Source organism: Phyllobates terribilis, unplaced genomic scaffold (genome assembly GCF_046119375.1).
Source record: "Phyllobates terribilis strain yellow unplaced genomic scaffold, ASM4611937v1 Scaffold_3__8_contigs__length_932513732, whole genome shotgun sequence".
Taxonomy (NCBI): domain Eukaryota; kingdom Metazoa; phylum Chordata; class Amphibia; order Anura; family Dendrobatidae; genus Phyllobates; species Phyllobates terribilis.
In genome coordinates, this window is record NW_027362763.1 from 467,657,550 (window position 1) to 467,675,757 (window position 18,208).

The 18,208-nt window shown below is 37.1% G+C and overlaps 1 protein-coding gene across 1 annotated transcript in view; it reads left to right on the top strand.

The window, feature by feature from the left end:
- The first annotated feature begins 1,843 nt into the window (after positions 1 to 1,843).
- The window catches only part of NR2E1 (nuclear receptor subfamily 2 group E member 1), a 73,433-nt gene continuing 57,068 nt past the window's right edge, over positions 1,844 to 18,208 (top strand). Inside the window, exon 1 of the mRNA XM_073673178.1 lies at positions 1,844 to 2,329. Coding sequence (XP_073529279.1) covers positions 2,305 to 2,329 — 25 coding nt within the window. The 5' untranslated portion in view covers positions 1,844 to 2,304. The remainder of the gene's footprint in view (positions 2,330 to 18,208) is intronic.

The following is an 18,208-nucleotide window of genomic DNA, read 5'->3' on the forward strand; positions in this document are numbered from 1 at the left end:
TCGTCTATTAATTATATTAAGGAAAATATCACAATAATAAAATGTTTATTCCCTAGAAATGGATAAATATAGGCAGCAACAATTGGCACTTTGCAGCTTTAGTCTCCTAACTTTAGAGCAGACGTCAAATGCCATTACATACAGGGGAGTGTGTATGCAGCAAGGGAGTGTTACTTTTAATGTATGGAAGGCGATAGATGGTTAATGAAATCATATAACTATCCTCTATCTATCGCCTTAAAATATCTTAAGAAATAGCAATTGTTTTATTCTTGCAATTTCCCAATCATCAAGGAATAAACATTTATTGATATTAAAACCACACTGTCTTGTAGACTGATGATGACCGCACAAGTTACATTACTTGTATTACTGTTATATTATGTGTGGAGTCTTATCATTCACTTTCAGATAGTCTGTGCATTAAAAACAGAGTGCACACAGATATATGTATATTGTATATTATTCGTGTATGTATGTATGTATGTATAGTCATACTTATATCTGTGTGCGTATATATATATATATATATATATATATATATATATATGATGTACTGAAGTTGCTATATATATATATAACGTTTTGACTTTGTTGGTAATAATGCTGATCTTCACATTGCTACTGGTAAATGAAACATTTACATTTCGAACACTATAGCAGGATAATTGTTTTACAATTAATGATCCCTTTTAATAGTCTCATAATGAAGTGTACTACATGCTGCATAGTAATTAGTGCTGTACAATAAATGATACCTATAAAATAGCTGAAAATAAATAAATATTCACCTTTTGACTGGTTATTATTACCATTACTGCATCAGTTACCTACTTATTAAACCTAAATGAATGTTATAAACCAAAGTGTATTCTTAAGAATCCGATGTCAGCAGGCCTCTATGTTATCACTATTCTTATTACTACTATTTATTACTATTACTACTACTACTACTACTACTACTACTACTACTACTACTACTGCATCAATGCTGCTAAACTAAATATGTGAAAACATCACCTCTTCTGTAACGCAAATAAATAGAGAGAGTGAGACTTGAGAGAGCAGGACTAGAGAAAGAGAGAGGGAGAGACACTGACATATCATGTGGGATATTAGAAAGAGTCCACAAATTGCATCTTGTCTGGAGTGCTGCCTTATTTTTGCATTTTTGTAGAGCTAGACATAGATAGATAGACAGGTAGATAGATAGATAGATAGATAGATAGATAGATAGATAGATAGATAGATAGATAGATAGATAGATAGATAGACAGGTAGATAGATAGATAGATAGATAGATAGATAGATAGATAGATAGATAGATAGATAGATAGATAGATAGATAGACTGGGCACAAGACATCACACAGAAAGTTTCCAGCTACAGTGAGGTGAATGAGGCTGTAGCAGTGAATGGGGTCTGGGACACAACAGGTGGGCGTTGCACATTACTGTCACCACTGTCACTGTCCTCTGTATAGAAGCCTCTCAGCTCAGGTCATCAGTCACTGAATGAAGCAAAACTGTACATGCACAAGTACAAAACACTGACAAATCTAAATTTGTGTCCCGAAGCCAAGGTGACAAGACAAGACAAGCAGACACACATAGTACCTGAAGTGCTGTACAGCTGCAGCAGTGAGCTGGCACAGCAGGAGGGCACATACTATACCTGCACTGCACTGGATGCCTCTCATTCAGCATATAGCAGGAGCATGTAGGGTTTCCTCTGGGAGGTACAAATCATTAATATTATCTTACCCCCTCCTGAGAGTTGTGCTGACGTCACGCTCCTCCAGCCCTGGGGAAGAGCAGGGCAGCGCTAAGTGGGCACAGGGCGCATTTCCCTCCTCCCAAGTGTCCTGTCACTTGCTCCTGTCTCTATTTTATTCTAAGGGCTGCAGCACAAAGTCACTCAGTGCATTCAACTTCCCAATCCCTGCACAGGGTCAGGCACAGCCTTGTGTCACAGTCCCTGGGCTCCTGCAGCCACCTCTCAGCTGTGATCTTACTCACACAAGGCTGCCCCCTGGGAAGGAGTACATGCTGAGACCACTGATTGGTACACTTGTTCCTCGCAGTCCCATACACGTCTTCCTGACATTGGGAATATCTGAGAGTCAAGACCAGGACAGAAGATAAGGCTGTGATTGTTCCCTTCTCTGAGACTTTTCATTACAATATCACAAGTACAGACTCTTATGTGAAGAGGATGCCAGGACTGTCCTGGAGGGAAGAGCACTGAGCTCTGGAGGGCACCTGTCACTGGACCTCTGCTCAGGCTGCTGGACCTTCTGCCACTATGAGCAAACCTGCGGGATCAACAAGTGGGTAACACAGTCTGCCTTGTTTTACACGATGCTTTTTGTGTGTGTGTGTGTGTGTGTGTGTGTGTGTGTATACATATATATATATATATATAGCTTTGCCTTGCAGTTTTGCAGTTCTTTGATAACCAGTTTCCTTTAAGACTTTTGTGATAAGTTGTTATAGTGTTCAGCACAAGGAGAGACTTTACAAGCGATCACATAATGAAGGGAAAGCGGATTTGAGCTCAGTCTATTGCACCCAGAATTGCTAATTAAACAATCCTAGAAACCAGGGATCGCAGAGAAGAAAACAACTTTAAAGTCACATTGCCCCTAATCCTGAATGCAGGCTCCATACACTGCGCCTGATTGTGTATAGGGAAAGTCGCTGCTGCTAATCCTCAGCACAGGTTACTGGGGAGAAAGAGACATTCTTCTGGACAAGTGTGCGAAAAGTCATTGTACCACAGAAGTAATGCAATTCTTCTAAGGGTGATACATATATAGTTGCATATAGACAATAAACTAATAATGAAATACGATATTTCAAATACATTTACATGATTAATTCTACATATTGTCATCAGTTTCTGAGATCTAGAAACAGTTAAGCGCAAATGGCAAAAGTAGGTTATCTATCTTTTATATATATATATATATATATATATATATATATATATATATATATATATATATATGGTTTTACATACACACACATATATATATATATATATATATATATATATATATGAAATAAGGTATATTAAATAATATTACAACTTTACATATTGTCCCTATTCTGCTATGTAAAAAGCAACAGTTACACTGCACAACATAAGTGTCTAATCTATCTAGCCATGAACACACTTTTATCTTTCATAATAGAATAATCAGTTTTTGAACAGAACTGTTCAGTTTTATAATGTATTTACCATGGGACAAACTCAAGATTATGGCCAAATTCAAAATAATCTACACAACACACGAAAAGTGGCTAGTCAAATTGATTTCCTAGATAGATAGATATGTGATAGATAGATAGAGTAGGATAGATGATAGATAGATAGATAGATAGATAGATAGATAGATAGATAGATAGATAGATAGATAGATAGATAGATAGATACGCTTGTACAGAAAAGACTAACACCACGCACCCCTGATTTATATAACTGACAGGTAAAACTCTCTGGATGTTAGAGGTATGTTATGTTGTTACAGCTCTTCTAATTAATAGAACTAAATTATCACATTTCTATTTAATATAAGTAAATAAAAGGTGAGAGATACTGTCTACGGAACTAAAATGACAGCTTGTATGCATGAAGAACATAGAAAAGCAGAATACTGATTGTATAAAATTATGTGGATAAAATATAGATGATAGCTAGATAGATGATAGATAGAGATATGTGGCAAGATATATAGATAGATAGATATATAGATAGATAGAGTAGGATAGATAGATAGGAGATAGATAGATAGATAGATAGATAGATAGATAGATAGAGTAGGATAGATAGATAGGAGATAGATAGATAGATAGATAGATATGTGATAGATAGATAGATATGTGATAGATAGATAGATAGAGTAGGATAGATAGATAGGAGATAGATATATGATAGGATAGATAGATAGATAGATAGATAGATAGAGTAGGATAGATAGATAGGAGATAGATAGATAGATAGATAGATAGAGTAGGATAGATAGATAGGAGATAGATAGATAGATAGATAGATAGATAGATAGATAGATAGATAGATAGAGTAGGATAGATAGATAGGAAATAGATAGATAGATAGATAGATAGATAGATAGATAGATAGATTAGGATAGATAGATAGATAGATAGATATAGAGATAGATAGAGTAGGATAGATAGATAGATAGATATATGATAGGATAGATAGATATATAGATAGATAGATAGATAGATAGATCCCCCACAATGACTATTCCTTCTCGTTAGGACTGATGACAGGGGCACAGGTGCACTGTGTAATTGCTGTGACCTGTAGTCCAGGCTGGCTGGCTTGGTGTATAGCTATGCGACGTGATCTCTGCCTGGGTGGTAATAAGAAGCCAAGCTGCAGTCCCTTAGTCCCAGACTAACTTCTTTCAACAACCTCTGATGGTAATTACAGTAATCTAAGCTGCCATATATCTTTAAGCAATTATAACACACAAAAAGTCCCAGGGCCCCCCTGCTGCGGGATGTTCAAAACGGTTTCCCAGTTCAATAAAAATCTGTTTTCTCTCGTTGTACTGTCAAGACCATGCTGCCTGGAGGAAGAGATGCTGCCCAAACACAGGCCTCCCCTGAGCCTAATGAATGACCCTGGGTCACAGTCACATGGCTGGCAGAGCTTCCAGTATTATTACTATTAATATTAGTGGCTTCCATTATTCCAAAATGATGCAGTATGGAAGGAACTATTGTGGAATTCCTTACAATCGTCCTTTATTCAGTGTGGATAGTCCCTGTATAGTGATGTGTTTCTGTAGCTGTGTGATGTGATGGAGTGTCACATACAGTACAAGCAGCAGTCATGTTGTACTGTGAGTGTGGGGTTCAGAGGTGGAGTCTGTATCAGTGGAGGCTAAGCCTGCAGGAGGGGGGCATTGCTCTCCCTGTTGGCATTGTGTGATACCAGAATTCCCATGCTACTCTTTTTGACGGGTCACTGGTGAATCAATAGGTAGGTAGCAAAAAGATCTTGTAATTACACATGAATATAAACAAGACAATTCAGTTTCTGCTGCCAGTGCTGGGGACACAGCTTACCTGGAGGCCAGCACATAGCACCTACCCCTATACCTGCCCCTGTGATAGCAAACTGAATTATGACTGCTATTAATTATAGGGAAGTAACTTTACAGCCCCCCTCACTCCCACCCAAGCTTAATCCCTCTTTTTCCTGGCCCTGTTGTATATAGCAGCTGTCGGGTTTCATTTAGTAGGAGATGTGGCAGCTTGTGCTGGCTGGAGGCAGGCAACCCACATTCAAGGGGGAAATCATTAAGTTAACACTTTATCTAATGTCTCTCTAGCTGTCCCCTGTGCATTGTTTGGCCACTGCTGGATCTGCACTGCACTCCATGCTGCCCCCTATGGGAAGATGAGCAGTTGTCATTCTATGTTGTCACTGTATGTCCCCTCCACACAGGCTTCAGGTATTGGCAACAGGTGCAGTCTATCTGTCTATCTATCTATCTATCTATCTATCTATCTATCTATCTATCTATCTATCTATCTGTCTGTCTATCTATCTATCTATCTGTGTGTAATATCTATATATCTATAACTATATATATATATAAATATATATAGATAGACATATAGATGTGTGTGTCTATCTCTATCTGATCTATATATATACCTGTATATAATATAGCTATAATATATATATATATATATATATATATATATATATATATATATATATATATATATATATATATATACACACACACACATGTGTATAAATATAGATAGATAGACAGACAGATAGATCGGTTACATTGTGCTGGAGTATTATGTTGGACCACAATTCAATGCACTGACACTAGATTGAGGTGTGGAGGTTGCTTTTCTAATATCATTTTTTACTTTTTTTTCCCTCTTATCACTGTACCTAAAAATAACTATGGAAGACTAACATGAAAACCAAAAATTGCGGCATAAAAAGCAGCCACTATTGCAGGAGGATAAGCATTACTGCCACATACTATCAATACATTTTTCGCTTTTTAGCAATGGTATATACTGAAATTTATACGTTAGTGGTTAGTTTGAGCCAATAAGTTATTACAGTGCAATAAATAAATATATATGTATATATTAATATGTGAATGTATACCGATGTATATATGTATACTGATATATACATAAAAATACACACACTTTGTGCGAAACGTTTGGCTGACTGACTGGGTTGTCTCTATAAACAATTAGTCCAGGAAATTAGGTGTTAATGTAGCGTGAACATTATTTGGATTGCCACCAATGTTCTTATTCCTATGCAGTTGTTCCGTCTATTAAAACTTCATTAATCCCATCAATTGCACTGCTCTAATTGCTCACATAATATCTTCATCCACAGGTTTGAGACATAGAACAAGTGTTATTATTACTAGAACGATTCATCAAGGTACTTTATAAATATCGATCTAGATTTTGCCATCACTCCCTACATGGTATCAGTTACATGAAGGCAGTATTCGTTTTGTACTCTTAGCAATTCTATTAAATGAAAAAAGTGCCACAGTTACGTTTTATTAATTAGCTAAAAGTTGCTAGTTTTTTCTACAGGTACCTAACTCCTCCACAACTCAGCATATATACATGGATGTTGGAAGAAATATTATATCTACACCTTTGGAACTAATATTTCAAGTTGAAATAATAAATATCTTCTTGCACAACATTCACATCAGATCTGACATTTCCCTGACAATCAGTCTAAAAGTGTATATCATTTTTATATTCCATTCAGACTTTTTCTTTTTTAATAGTCTATCCTGATGAATTTATCAAATGCTATTTGCAATGAATATTAGAATAAAAACAGAAATGTTTTCAGATATTAGAAAAAATTCAGAAACAAAGTTCTCATCAGTTTTCTGGATGAGAAACAGTGATGCTGCTACTCCATAATATCTATCTATCTATCTATCTATCTATCTATCTATCTATCTATCTATCTATCTATCTATCTATCACATATCTATCTATCTATCTATCTATCAATCTATCTATCCTATCACATATCTATCTATCTATCTCCTATCTATCTATCTATCTATCTATCTATCTATCTATCTATCTCCTATCTATCTATCACATATCTATCTATCTATCTATCTATCTATCTATCTATCCTATCACATATCTATCTATCCTATCACATATCTATCTATCTATCTATCTAATCACATATCTATCTATCTTATCACATATCTATCTATCTATCTATCTATCTATCCTATCACATATCTATCCTATCACATATCTAACCATCTATCTATATCTATCCATCTAATCACATATCTATCTATCTTATCACATATCTATCTATCTATCTATCTATCTATCTATCACATATCTATCTATCTATCTATCTATCTATCAATCTATCTATCCTATCACATATCTATCTATCTATCTCCTATCTATCTATCTATCTATCTATCTATCTATCTATCTATCTCCTATCTATCTATCACATATCTATCTATCTATCTATCTATCCTATCACATATCTATCTATCCTATCACATATCTATCTATCTAATCACATATCTATCTATCTTATCACATATCTATCTATCTATCTATCTATCTATCCTATCACATATCTATCCTATCACATATCTAACCATCTATCTATATCTATCCATCTAATCACATATCTATCTATCTTATCACATATCTATCTATCTATCTATCTATCTATCTATCTATCTATCTATCTATCCTATCACATATCTATCTATCTATCTTATCACATATCTATCTATCTATCTATCTATCTATCTATCTATCTATCTATCCTATCACATATCTATCTATCTATCTAATGATCTAGGATGCATAAATGACTGATATTTGTCCACTGCAGAAAGGTTGATGCAAAATAAACTAATTGTTCGATTTGGAAGACATTTAAAGATTTTAAAACTTCTATGTAAAAGTTAAATTAAGCACTTGTGGCATTAGGTTTTCTTAATTCATATGACTTCATTCCAAGTATTTTCTAAAGTGCAATTTTACTCAAATGAATACCATATTTTTATGTTAATTACTAATTATGCAAAATATTTTACAGCTTTATTGGTTAAACGTATTTAGAATACATGCTTTATTTCTGGGTGTTTAGTTACTTTTAAATGCATGCACAAAAAGTAGCAATCATGTCAGTAATGTTACTTTTAGATGAAATGGCATCATGAACTATGTACAGATTACTATATTATAGTATAAATAAATCAGTAAATTTCAAGTAAGCAAGTGGGTACATCAGCTAATTATTACCAAAATAATAGCATAAGACTAATTGAAATAATATTCCTATATTATAATATACAAAATATCAGTAGACAAGACAATTCATGCAGAAAAGAAACTTCAATAAAAGTGTTGGTCCTCATGTACAGTACATATCTATATAACTGCATGTAGCATATACTTCTAAACTGTAGTTCAAGTCAGACATCAAAGCAAATTGACATATACCGTTCTATAACGAATATAACTGATTCTACATAAAACACATATTACCTGGTATTCAGCTGTTATTGTTTTGGGCACTTACCACAAATTTTCTAATTATAAAAGGAGCAGTTGGTCTAAAATAGATCAGAGAGGCACTAACAAGAAGCATGTATTATGAGGGAAGTGTAATTCACCATTTTACCTGTAGAGGCCACTGCAGGGGAAGAGAGATGCAGACATCAACTTGCCCTAATTAAATTGTCAGGCATCTTGGGGATAAAATGGTGAAAAAAGCCATAAATGGTTCTGAATACTATTCACCATATCTGACTCATATTTACCAATAGCTAAAATATTTATTGAGGCTGATTACAACACTTAGGCCACGGCCCCGCTATCAGTGTTTGATCAGTATTTGGTCAGTATTTTTTCCCAGAAGTGGGAGCCAAAACCAGGAGTGGGTGATAAATGCAGAATTGGTGACTTGTTTCTATTATACCTTTTCTCTGATTGTTCCTCTCCTGGTTTTGGCTCCCAACTCCTGAGAAAAAATTCTGACCGAATACTGACCAAATACTGATAGTGGGGCCGTGGCCTTAGGTAAAGCACACATGTCACAGAATTGTCATCATGTTTTTAATCGCACATTAAAATTTATGTTTTAACATTTTCCCATTTGTGCTGGAGCCGAGTCCTCATAAACCCTTCTTCCATTTCTGACCTGGATACCAGCCTGGTGTGTTCCTACACTCCTTGCACCACACCATGAACAAACGAGGTCTACCAGGGTTCCTATGTGAATCCAAGTGTTTTTCACACTGAATAGTCTTCCCTGGAAGGTGAGCCGATTACTATTTTTCCCTCATCCAACAATACATCCGCAATTTTTTAATAGTGTGATTACGCCTAAAATTGTCAAAATCATCCACTGGCTTCTATAAGGTTTAATGCACATTTTGTGGATTTTATGTGGATTTTCCACAGCGTATCTTCAGTAGAATTTCACCTTATGCATTACAAAAGGGAGAAGAATGCAATTAATTCTGCACAAAGAATTGACATTCTGTAGGTCAATTTATGTACAGAAATTTTTCGCAAAGTGTAAAAAACTTAGCTGGTGTTATATTACGCTGCCTATTTTCTGCAAACAAATCTGCAGGGAAAATCTTCACCAACTAACACATTGTGTGCATTAATTTTAGGCCACGGCCCCACTATCAGTATTCGGTCAGTATGTTTTCTCATGAGTGGGAGCCGAAACCAGGAGTGGGTGATGAATGCAGAATTGGTGACTTGTTTCTATCATACCTTTTCTCTGATTGTTCCTCTCCTGGTTTTGGCTCCCACTCCTGAGAAAAAATACTGACCAAATACTGATAGTGGGGCCGTGGCATTAGGGTCCTTTCCACATTATTAACAGGACAACCAAAAAAAACCAAGAAATAATTGCTCTGATTTTATGTCTATACTTCATAATGAAAGAAGCTATTCAAGTTTTTTCAGGCTTAAGATATTGATGACCCATCATCGGGAGAGGTGACCAATATCCGGTCGGTGAAGGTCCTACACCCGCCTCCTAACAGGTGCTACTAACTCCGGTGGTGACCAGATGCAAGAATTGATTGGAGCCAGAATAGCACAGCTCCATTCACTGTTTAGTGGCCGGACCAGGTACTGCGATTCAGCTCCTATTCACTTTAACAGGGGATGAGCTGTAGCACCAGACAGTGGCTACTACAAAGTGAAAGAAAGTGGTGTTGCTCAAGCTCTGTTCAATGTTTACGTCTGGCTGCCACCGGAGCTAAAACAACTAATCGGTGGAGGTGCCTTGTGTCAGAAGACCCCAATGATCTGATATTGATTGCCTACAGTAGAAAGACGTTTTATAACCATACTAATTAGTAAACACAAGAAAGTTTATCTTAGGCCAATCACTGAGCAACATAACCACTTGGCCTTTGCCATAAAAAGTTGTGGCAATTATTGTGTACGTGGTTTTCACAGGCAGGACTTGCTAAATAAATGTGTACATGTGTACAAAATGGGAGGACAAGAAACGCTCTGCAAAGACGTAGCAATGGTCTTGTAAGTGGTTGTGTGACACACTTTGTTACGCTAAAAGAAGTGTGGTATTTTAATCCCTTCACACCACGGCTAATTTTCGTTTTTGCTTTTTTCGTTTTTTCCTTCCCTCTTTCCCAGAGCCATAACTCTTTTATCTTACTGTCCATATATATTGTTTTTTACAAGTTGTACTTTTGAATGACACCATTCATTTTACCACATAGTGTACTGGAAAATGGGGAAAAAAAATTCCAAGTGGGGAGAAATTCTGAAAAAAAAACGCAATTCTGACATTGTTTTTTGGGAATTATTTTCACGGCGTGCATTTTCTGGTATGCGTTTTGTGTCACCATTTTCATTTTTCAGCCAATGGAGCTGTGTGATGGCTTATTTGTTGCGGGGTGAGACGATATTTTTATTAATACTATTTTGGGATACTTGTGACTTTTTCATTGCTTATTACAGCATTTTTTGTGGCATTGCCGCAACCAAAAAGCGTTTTTGAATATATGTTTGTTTTTAAAACATTTTATTTAATTTTCACTGTTCTTGTTAGCCCCCTTAGGAGACTTGAAGATGTCCGATCACTTGTGCTATATACAGCGATGTCAAAGCATCGCTGCATTTGGCAGAAATCACAGTCTCCTTTGAAACCCAACCATAGGCGGTGTCCAGAGGAGCTCCATCATCAGCTGACTCCTGTCTGTCTTCACAGCCCATTGGCAGCCCGCGATCACGCCACAGGCGCACCGATGGGCAGAGAGAATGATGCTCATGTATGATCAGTGATTGACAGCAACATTTAGCTGGTAAAAAATTGCGGGTGGAGCACCACTCCACCCGTGATAGTTAGCAGTAGGTCCTGGTTGTAGCCATCAACTACCAGGTATGGGCTGCATGAGCCCGCTCCATACACTTGCTTTCGACTTGTCGTGAAGGGGTTAAGAAGAGATTTTGAGAGAAAAAGACATTAACTACATATAATAATAATAATAATTAATAATAATAAATACTTAAAATTGCCTCTTGGGAATTCTTTTTTAATTTGTCCACCAGTATTTCCCTTGATTGGAACATTTTGCCACTGAAATTCTAAAAAATCGGCAAATAACTTTGATTTTTTTTTTTTTTTTTGTGCAGAATCACTAAAGATACACTGAAGAAAATCCACATAAAATCCAAACGTGTATTAAACCTTATAGAAGCTAGCAGATGACTATGACCATTTTAGATGTGCGATCACACATAGCGTTTGTACCAAGCAACAGGGTAAACTCGTGCCAATTTAATAACTGCTGGGTATGAAAATGCCTACACTAGGTATTCTAGGGAAAGAAAAAGAGTACAAACTTTGTATCTCAATAAAAAAAAAGAAAAATAACTGCGGTAAAACATACATTATGTAGTAAACCTTTACTTTTAGTTCACATTGGTGAATTTATTACTATGATACAGATTATTTTGTGTACGTGTAACTCTTACGTGTTTGGCAAAATGGCATTTAAAAAAAATTCAGCTCATCACGTTAAAAAACAAGACCTGATATAGTGAAATAAAAAAAATAAAAAGTATGGCTGTCACAACTACAAATGAATGAACAAAAAGAAATCGTCTGATCATGTGAACAAGTGCATCACAAAAATGTTTCTGTGTATGTGCAAATGTTATATATGCTCGTGTGCAAGTTTGTACTATGTATAAGTGTGTGTAATGTGTAAATGTGTATATTGTTTTATTATACTGTGCCGATTGCGAATATGCATGTAAATGTATGCTTATTACACAGGTGGGGCATGACAGATAGGGGGGCACAGGCACAAATCCTGCAAGTGTCTACCCCTGATAGGACCATTGTTTAGGTCAGATATGCTTCTAAATCATTCCTGGTTAATACTTTATATGTTGTATGCATGTTCCTATAAAAAGGAAAGAACTAAACATTAAGAACACCATGAGACAGGACAGCTGTCAGATGCTGGGGGGCAAAAAGTAGCATACCTTAGTCATTACCTTCTTTTTATGTTCCCTTGACCCCATCTTTTTGCCCCCCATTTGGTACTGTATCAGATGAACTCTAAATTAAAGGGATATTTTTTAAATTGCAAATTCTAATATTTGGGTATATTTGTTACAATATTTTTAGAGTTGCACTCAAACCGCTCATTGTGTAATACGTAGGTGTCTGTTTATTACAATAAACTAGGGACCCCCATAATCAGGTGTCTGACGTGTTTAACAGGGTGTACAGTGCGCTGTGCAGGTGTTTCTCTTCGTTACCCCTTATTTTGTGTTCTATATAATGTACAAGCAGCCTGATTACAAGCGCCATACAGTGTGCCTACATATCTGTTTCATACGGTTAAAAAATAAAACTTCTGTGCCACTGCCTAAATAATACTAAACAGCACCTCCATGATCAAAAATTGCAAAACTAATGTACTATATACAGTAGTGACTCATAACTGGGGCACGATATCGGCCGACCTTGACTGTAAACAGGTTTATGAACGTCCACTTTTCAACAACCTTTTGAAAAAGGGTAAAATCGAAGCCATAGATATAAACTAAAATGACCACACTTTCTCCAGTTTAAAATACAATACATTTATCAAATTTTGGATTTTAGCACCAAAACATGATATTATTACAACATTATTGTGAACTTTTGTAAGATTTTCCGTGATATCTTTGTTGCAGCGCAATCTTATAATTGGTTTGTTGAGTGAAGTGAACCATGTTCAAAATTACAAGTCCAACCTAATGATTCAGTTAGAAGCTAGAACCACATATTTCAAAGTTACTTCTTTTTGATGAGCCACACAGTAATTTTATCTTATACGACCCAGCTGTGCTTTCTCATACCGATAAAGGGTTATCACTTACACTGTACATGAGCATAGAAGACCAGTCAATGCTCACAACTCACAAAGACCACACTGGGACTATTTCTGCATGGGTGGTCCATGTTACTAGTAATGGCGCCTCTATCCTCTCTGGAAAAGAAAGCGTTAAGACAATATTGTAATGAGATCATCAAGCTCAACAGTAATTGAACTTGTCAACAGGATTTGTAATTTTAACTCTATAATTTCTGGGGCTCACAGTCGAGGTAGAGCTGTTTATGACATCAACCTGTATCCATACTATGTAATTTAATATACACATTACCATTTCTCTGTTAAATGTACAGTTGTACGATAACACTATATAAGATGAGAAGTATTGTATGACTTACAATCAATGTTGGGAAGACTTTTGAGCCAGTGGATATTATCTGAATGATTCCATCAAAACCAAAATATCATATCCGTGAAGCATCAAGTTCAATATTCACAAAACTGCGTATGGTAAATCTATAATATAATAGGCAGAATGTTAGTCTTAATTACACTGTTCTACATATTTTCAAAAGTTGTCAGGTTCAGTTATGAAATGAGCCATTTCTCAATGATTTTCACCTCCTGAATTCAAATTTGACAATGAAAATTTTTAGTTGGCTTTTGCTTCTATGATATCAAAGCGTTTTTCTTTTACTGCTACATATAATTAAGTCATAAAAGTTTCAGTACTTTGAAACATTATTATTTTTACAAATATAAAGATGCACAATATTTTATGTCAATTTTCTGATATTCATTTAGAGGAAACTTAGAAATAATTCAAATAACTAAAACATGTCTAAATACTATTGCAAATTATAAACAGTTACAGAAATTACACTACAAAATTTGATCCTCTTTCAGTGACAATTCTTTTTTGCTTGTCTCTTGTACTCCTGCATCGGATCATCTTTTACAATTGTCCAGCAGTAATCTGCAAGCATAGATGGATTCCATTTTCCTTGATATCTTTTCGCCATAGCTGCAATATCTTGGTCAAATCTCTCACCATGCTCCTCGCTCACTGCTCCGCAGCTTTGTGGAAAAAGGTCTAGATGTGAATATAAGAAATTAATCTTTAATGACATGCCGCAGCCTAGATCATTATACTGCATGTTTTGAGGAGATTTTCTGCTCTTGAATTTCGCAAAAAAATGCGATACTGCCCATGAAACGCCTCATCTTGAAGAAGCTTACGAATCTGAGGTCCAATAAAGGCTCCTTCCTTTATCTTTGCTTCACTCAATCTTGCAAATGTATCAATGAGATACTTGAATGCTTTTGCATTTTTATCCGTTGCCTTTACGAAGTTCTTCATTAGGCCAACTTGATATGGAATGGTGGTAACAAAATCTTATCTGGGTCAACAAGTGCTGGATGCAGGAAATTTTTACTCCCTGGCTGAAGTAAATGTTGGAGAGGTCAGTGTCTTTTATTGTACCGATATTCTCTTGCACAACTATCTCACTGACACAGAAAGCAGCAGTACTTTGTATATCTACCCTTTAGACCAAGTAAGAAGGCAACCACCTTGAAGTCACCACACAGGGGCCACAAATGTTGGTCTTAGTTCAGGCATCTCAAAGGCTGTTTCATGTTGTCAAAAGTTTCATTCATATGGACTCCATAATCAACAGGAATTGAAGATAACTCATTGCTATTATGCAGCAAGACGGCTTTTAGGCTTGTTTTGGACGAATCAATGAAGAGCCTCCATACATCTGGATGATGACTTATCTTCAGAGCCTCCATTAAACTGTTGATGTTGTTGCATGCCACAAGATTTCCCTCCATGAAGACGTATTAGACAAGATCTTTATCATGATTGCGGAACAAAGAAATCCAAACATTGCCCGTTAGGAGATTTCACTGCTGTAGTCTGGAATCTAAGAGCTCAGCCTCGGGCAGATCCAAATCGCTAACAAGATTAGTCAGTTCACTATATGTTATAAGGTGTGGTTTAATTGAGATTGCTGACATAAAGTCTGGGTCGTGAGAGGAAGATGCTTCATGACACTAAGCGCCCTCTTCTTCCTCACTTGACTCGACTGAAAATGTTTCTGGTGCTTTTGGAACCAGCAGTTCTTCTGTATGTGGTACTGGGCGTATTGAAGATGGAATGTTTGGATACTGTAAAGTCCACTTCTTCCTTGAAACTCCTTTCCTAATGGGGGAACCATGCATAAATCACAATTGGTAGTGTGATGAGTTGGCTCTCCAGATCATTGGGACTGCAAAAGGCATAGCTTGCCTCTTCCCATGCAACCACTGGTTCAGATGTGATGCACATCTATTGCGGAGCCCAACTCTTGTCTCGCTATCTTGTTATAGGCTTACCTTATCATGGTAGTCAAGTTTAGCCTTTGTGATGCAAGTCACTACTCCGCATATGTAGCAAAAACTATCCGCTTTGTTAATGCATGAACAAGGCATATCTAAAAAAAACCATATAGAATCATGTCAGTATGCTAAGAAACTAAACTTCTAAATCCTAAAACCGTATACCTTACACAGAGAGCATTTATAAAAGTAGATGATGCAACTGTAATTAGAATTACCTCATCGGAGCTGACTTGGCGTTTTTTGATTGGTCACCCTAAGATGATAGAAGGCTCAATAGACTAAATAAATGATGTAATAGACTAGCTACTAACAATGCAATAAGATGATGAAATAATGAAGACACAATTTTTCTATAAACCTGCATGAAAGGTGTCATAAGTAATTCCAGCCTCCTCTGGATCTTGAAAATTAGATCCAATAAGCAAATTTAAGCATCATATTCATTTTCAGCACCAAAAAATTAGTTAAGTTCAGCTGTTTTCATCTCTGAACCAATTTGGCTATAGAACAGTGTTATTGACACCCATCCTACCTCTGCTTTCTGTTTGGCTAATGATCTAAGACTAACAACCTCCATAATTTTATACTCCCACTACATTCTCCAAGACTTTCCTCGTACTGCATTAGCTACTTAGAATTCCCCAGACACTCAGGCTTACTCCCAGACACATGTCCTGACATTGCTTTAGAATTTTTGGATAAAATTCGGAATTCAGTGTTCCATCAAGGATGGCAAGCTGTCCTGGCCAGATGCAGCAATGCTGACCTAAACCATTATACTACCACCGTCGTATTTCATAGATTGTGTGATGTATTGATGTTGTAATACAGCGTTTTTCTTTCTCCAAACAGAATGCTTCTAATTTAAACTAAAAAACTCTATGTTCTTTTCATCTCAACACATTGTTCAAATAGCCTTCTGACTTGTCCAACTGATCTTTTGCAAACTGCAGACAGGCAGCAATATTCTGTTTGAAGAGCAGTGGCTATCTCATTGCAATCTTTCTATGTATACCATTGTTGTTCAGTGTCCTCCTGAGGGGTATTCATGAACATTAATATTAGCTAATGTTCGAGAGGCCTTTAGTTGCTTAGAAGTTACCTTGGGTTTCTTTGTGACATCGCACACTATTATATACCTCGCTCTTGAAGTGATCTTTCTTGGTTGACCAGTCCTGAGGAGGGTAAGGCTATGTGCCCACGATGCAGAAATGAAGCAGAAAATTTCTGCAGCATTTCTGCATCTCCCTGGCAGAAAAAACGCATGCAAATTGTGCATGCGTTTTTCCTGCAGAATACATGCGGAATACATGCGGATTCACATGCGTATCCACATGCGTTAACGCATGTGTTTCCGCATGCGGACTGACAAGCACTTTCCAAGCGATAGCATGACTTGGAAAGTGCTTGACAACAAGGTCACACTGTATAAATCCATGCAAACAGCATGGATTTATACAGTGTGACCGTAAAAATAAAAAAAATAAAGCTATACTCCCCCCCGATGCCCCGGCGTGTGCTGTCGCGCTCGTCCTGGCTTCTTCCAGGTTGCCGGCACATCGCGAGACAGCCTGCGGTCACATGACCGCGACGTCATCTCAGGTCCTGGAAGGAGAAGCGCTGCCGGCAAGCAGAGAGAAGCCGCCGGACAGGTGAATATAAACTTTATTTTTTATTTTATTCTTTTTTTACAGGTACAATGGTACCCAGGTCTGGATGAGAGTCTCCTCTCCTCCAGAACTGGGTACCATCCGCACATATAGACGCATAAAATCCGCTTGTACAAATGTACAGACACGGATTCTATGCGTCTCAATGCAAGTCAATGGTGGCGCTTCCGCTGCGCTTCCGCAAAATTAATGAACATGCTGCGGATTTATTTGCGCTGCAGAAACGCTGCGGAAAAATCCGCAGCATGTGCATTGACATTGCGGAATGCCATTGGGGACCATGGGGTGCGGATTACCATGCGTTTTTGATGCGTTTCCGCTGCGGAAATTCCGCAGCATAAACGCATGAAAAACGCATCGTGTGCACGCAGCCTAATAATGGTCTTGAATTTCAACAAATTCAAGTTTGTACACAGGCTACCTGACTTTGGATGGGTTGAATCCAAACTCTTTAACCGGTTCCCGACCGCCCACTGTACATAAACGTCGGCTCTTGCTGGGCTCTGTGCAGCGCCGACGTTTAAAAATGGTGGGTGGTCCCGCAGCGCTCAGGACCCCCAGGGTACTGCTAGCGCTGCAGTATCGGTTCAGAGCGATAGCTCTGAGATGTGGCATCATGGGGACCTGATTGGATCAGGTCCCCATGATGTTAACCTGTTCCTATCTTCTAGATGCCGCGATCCATAGCGATCGCGGCATTTAAAAGATAGTGACAGCCGGT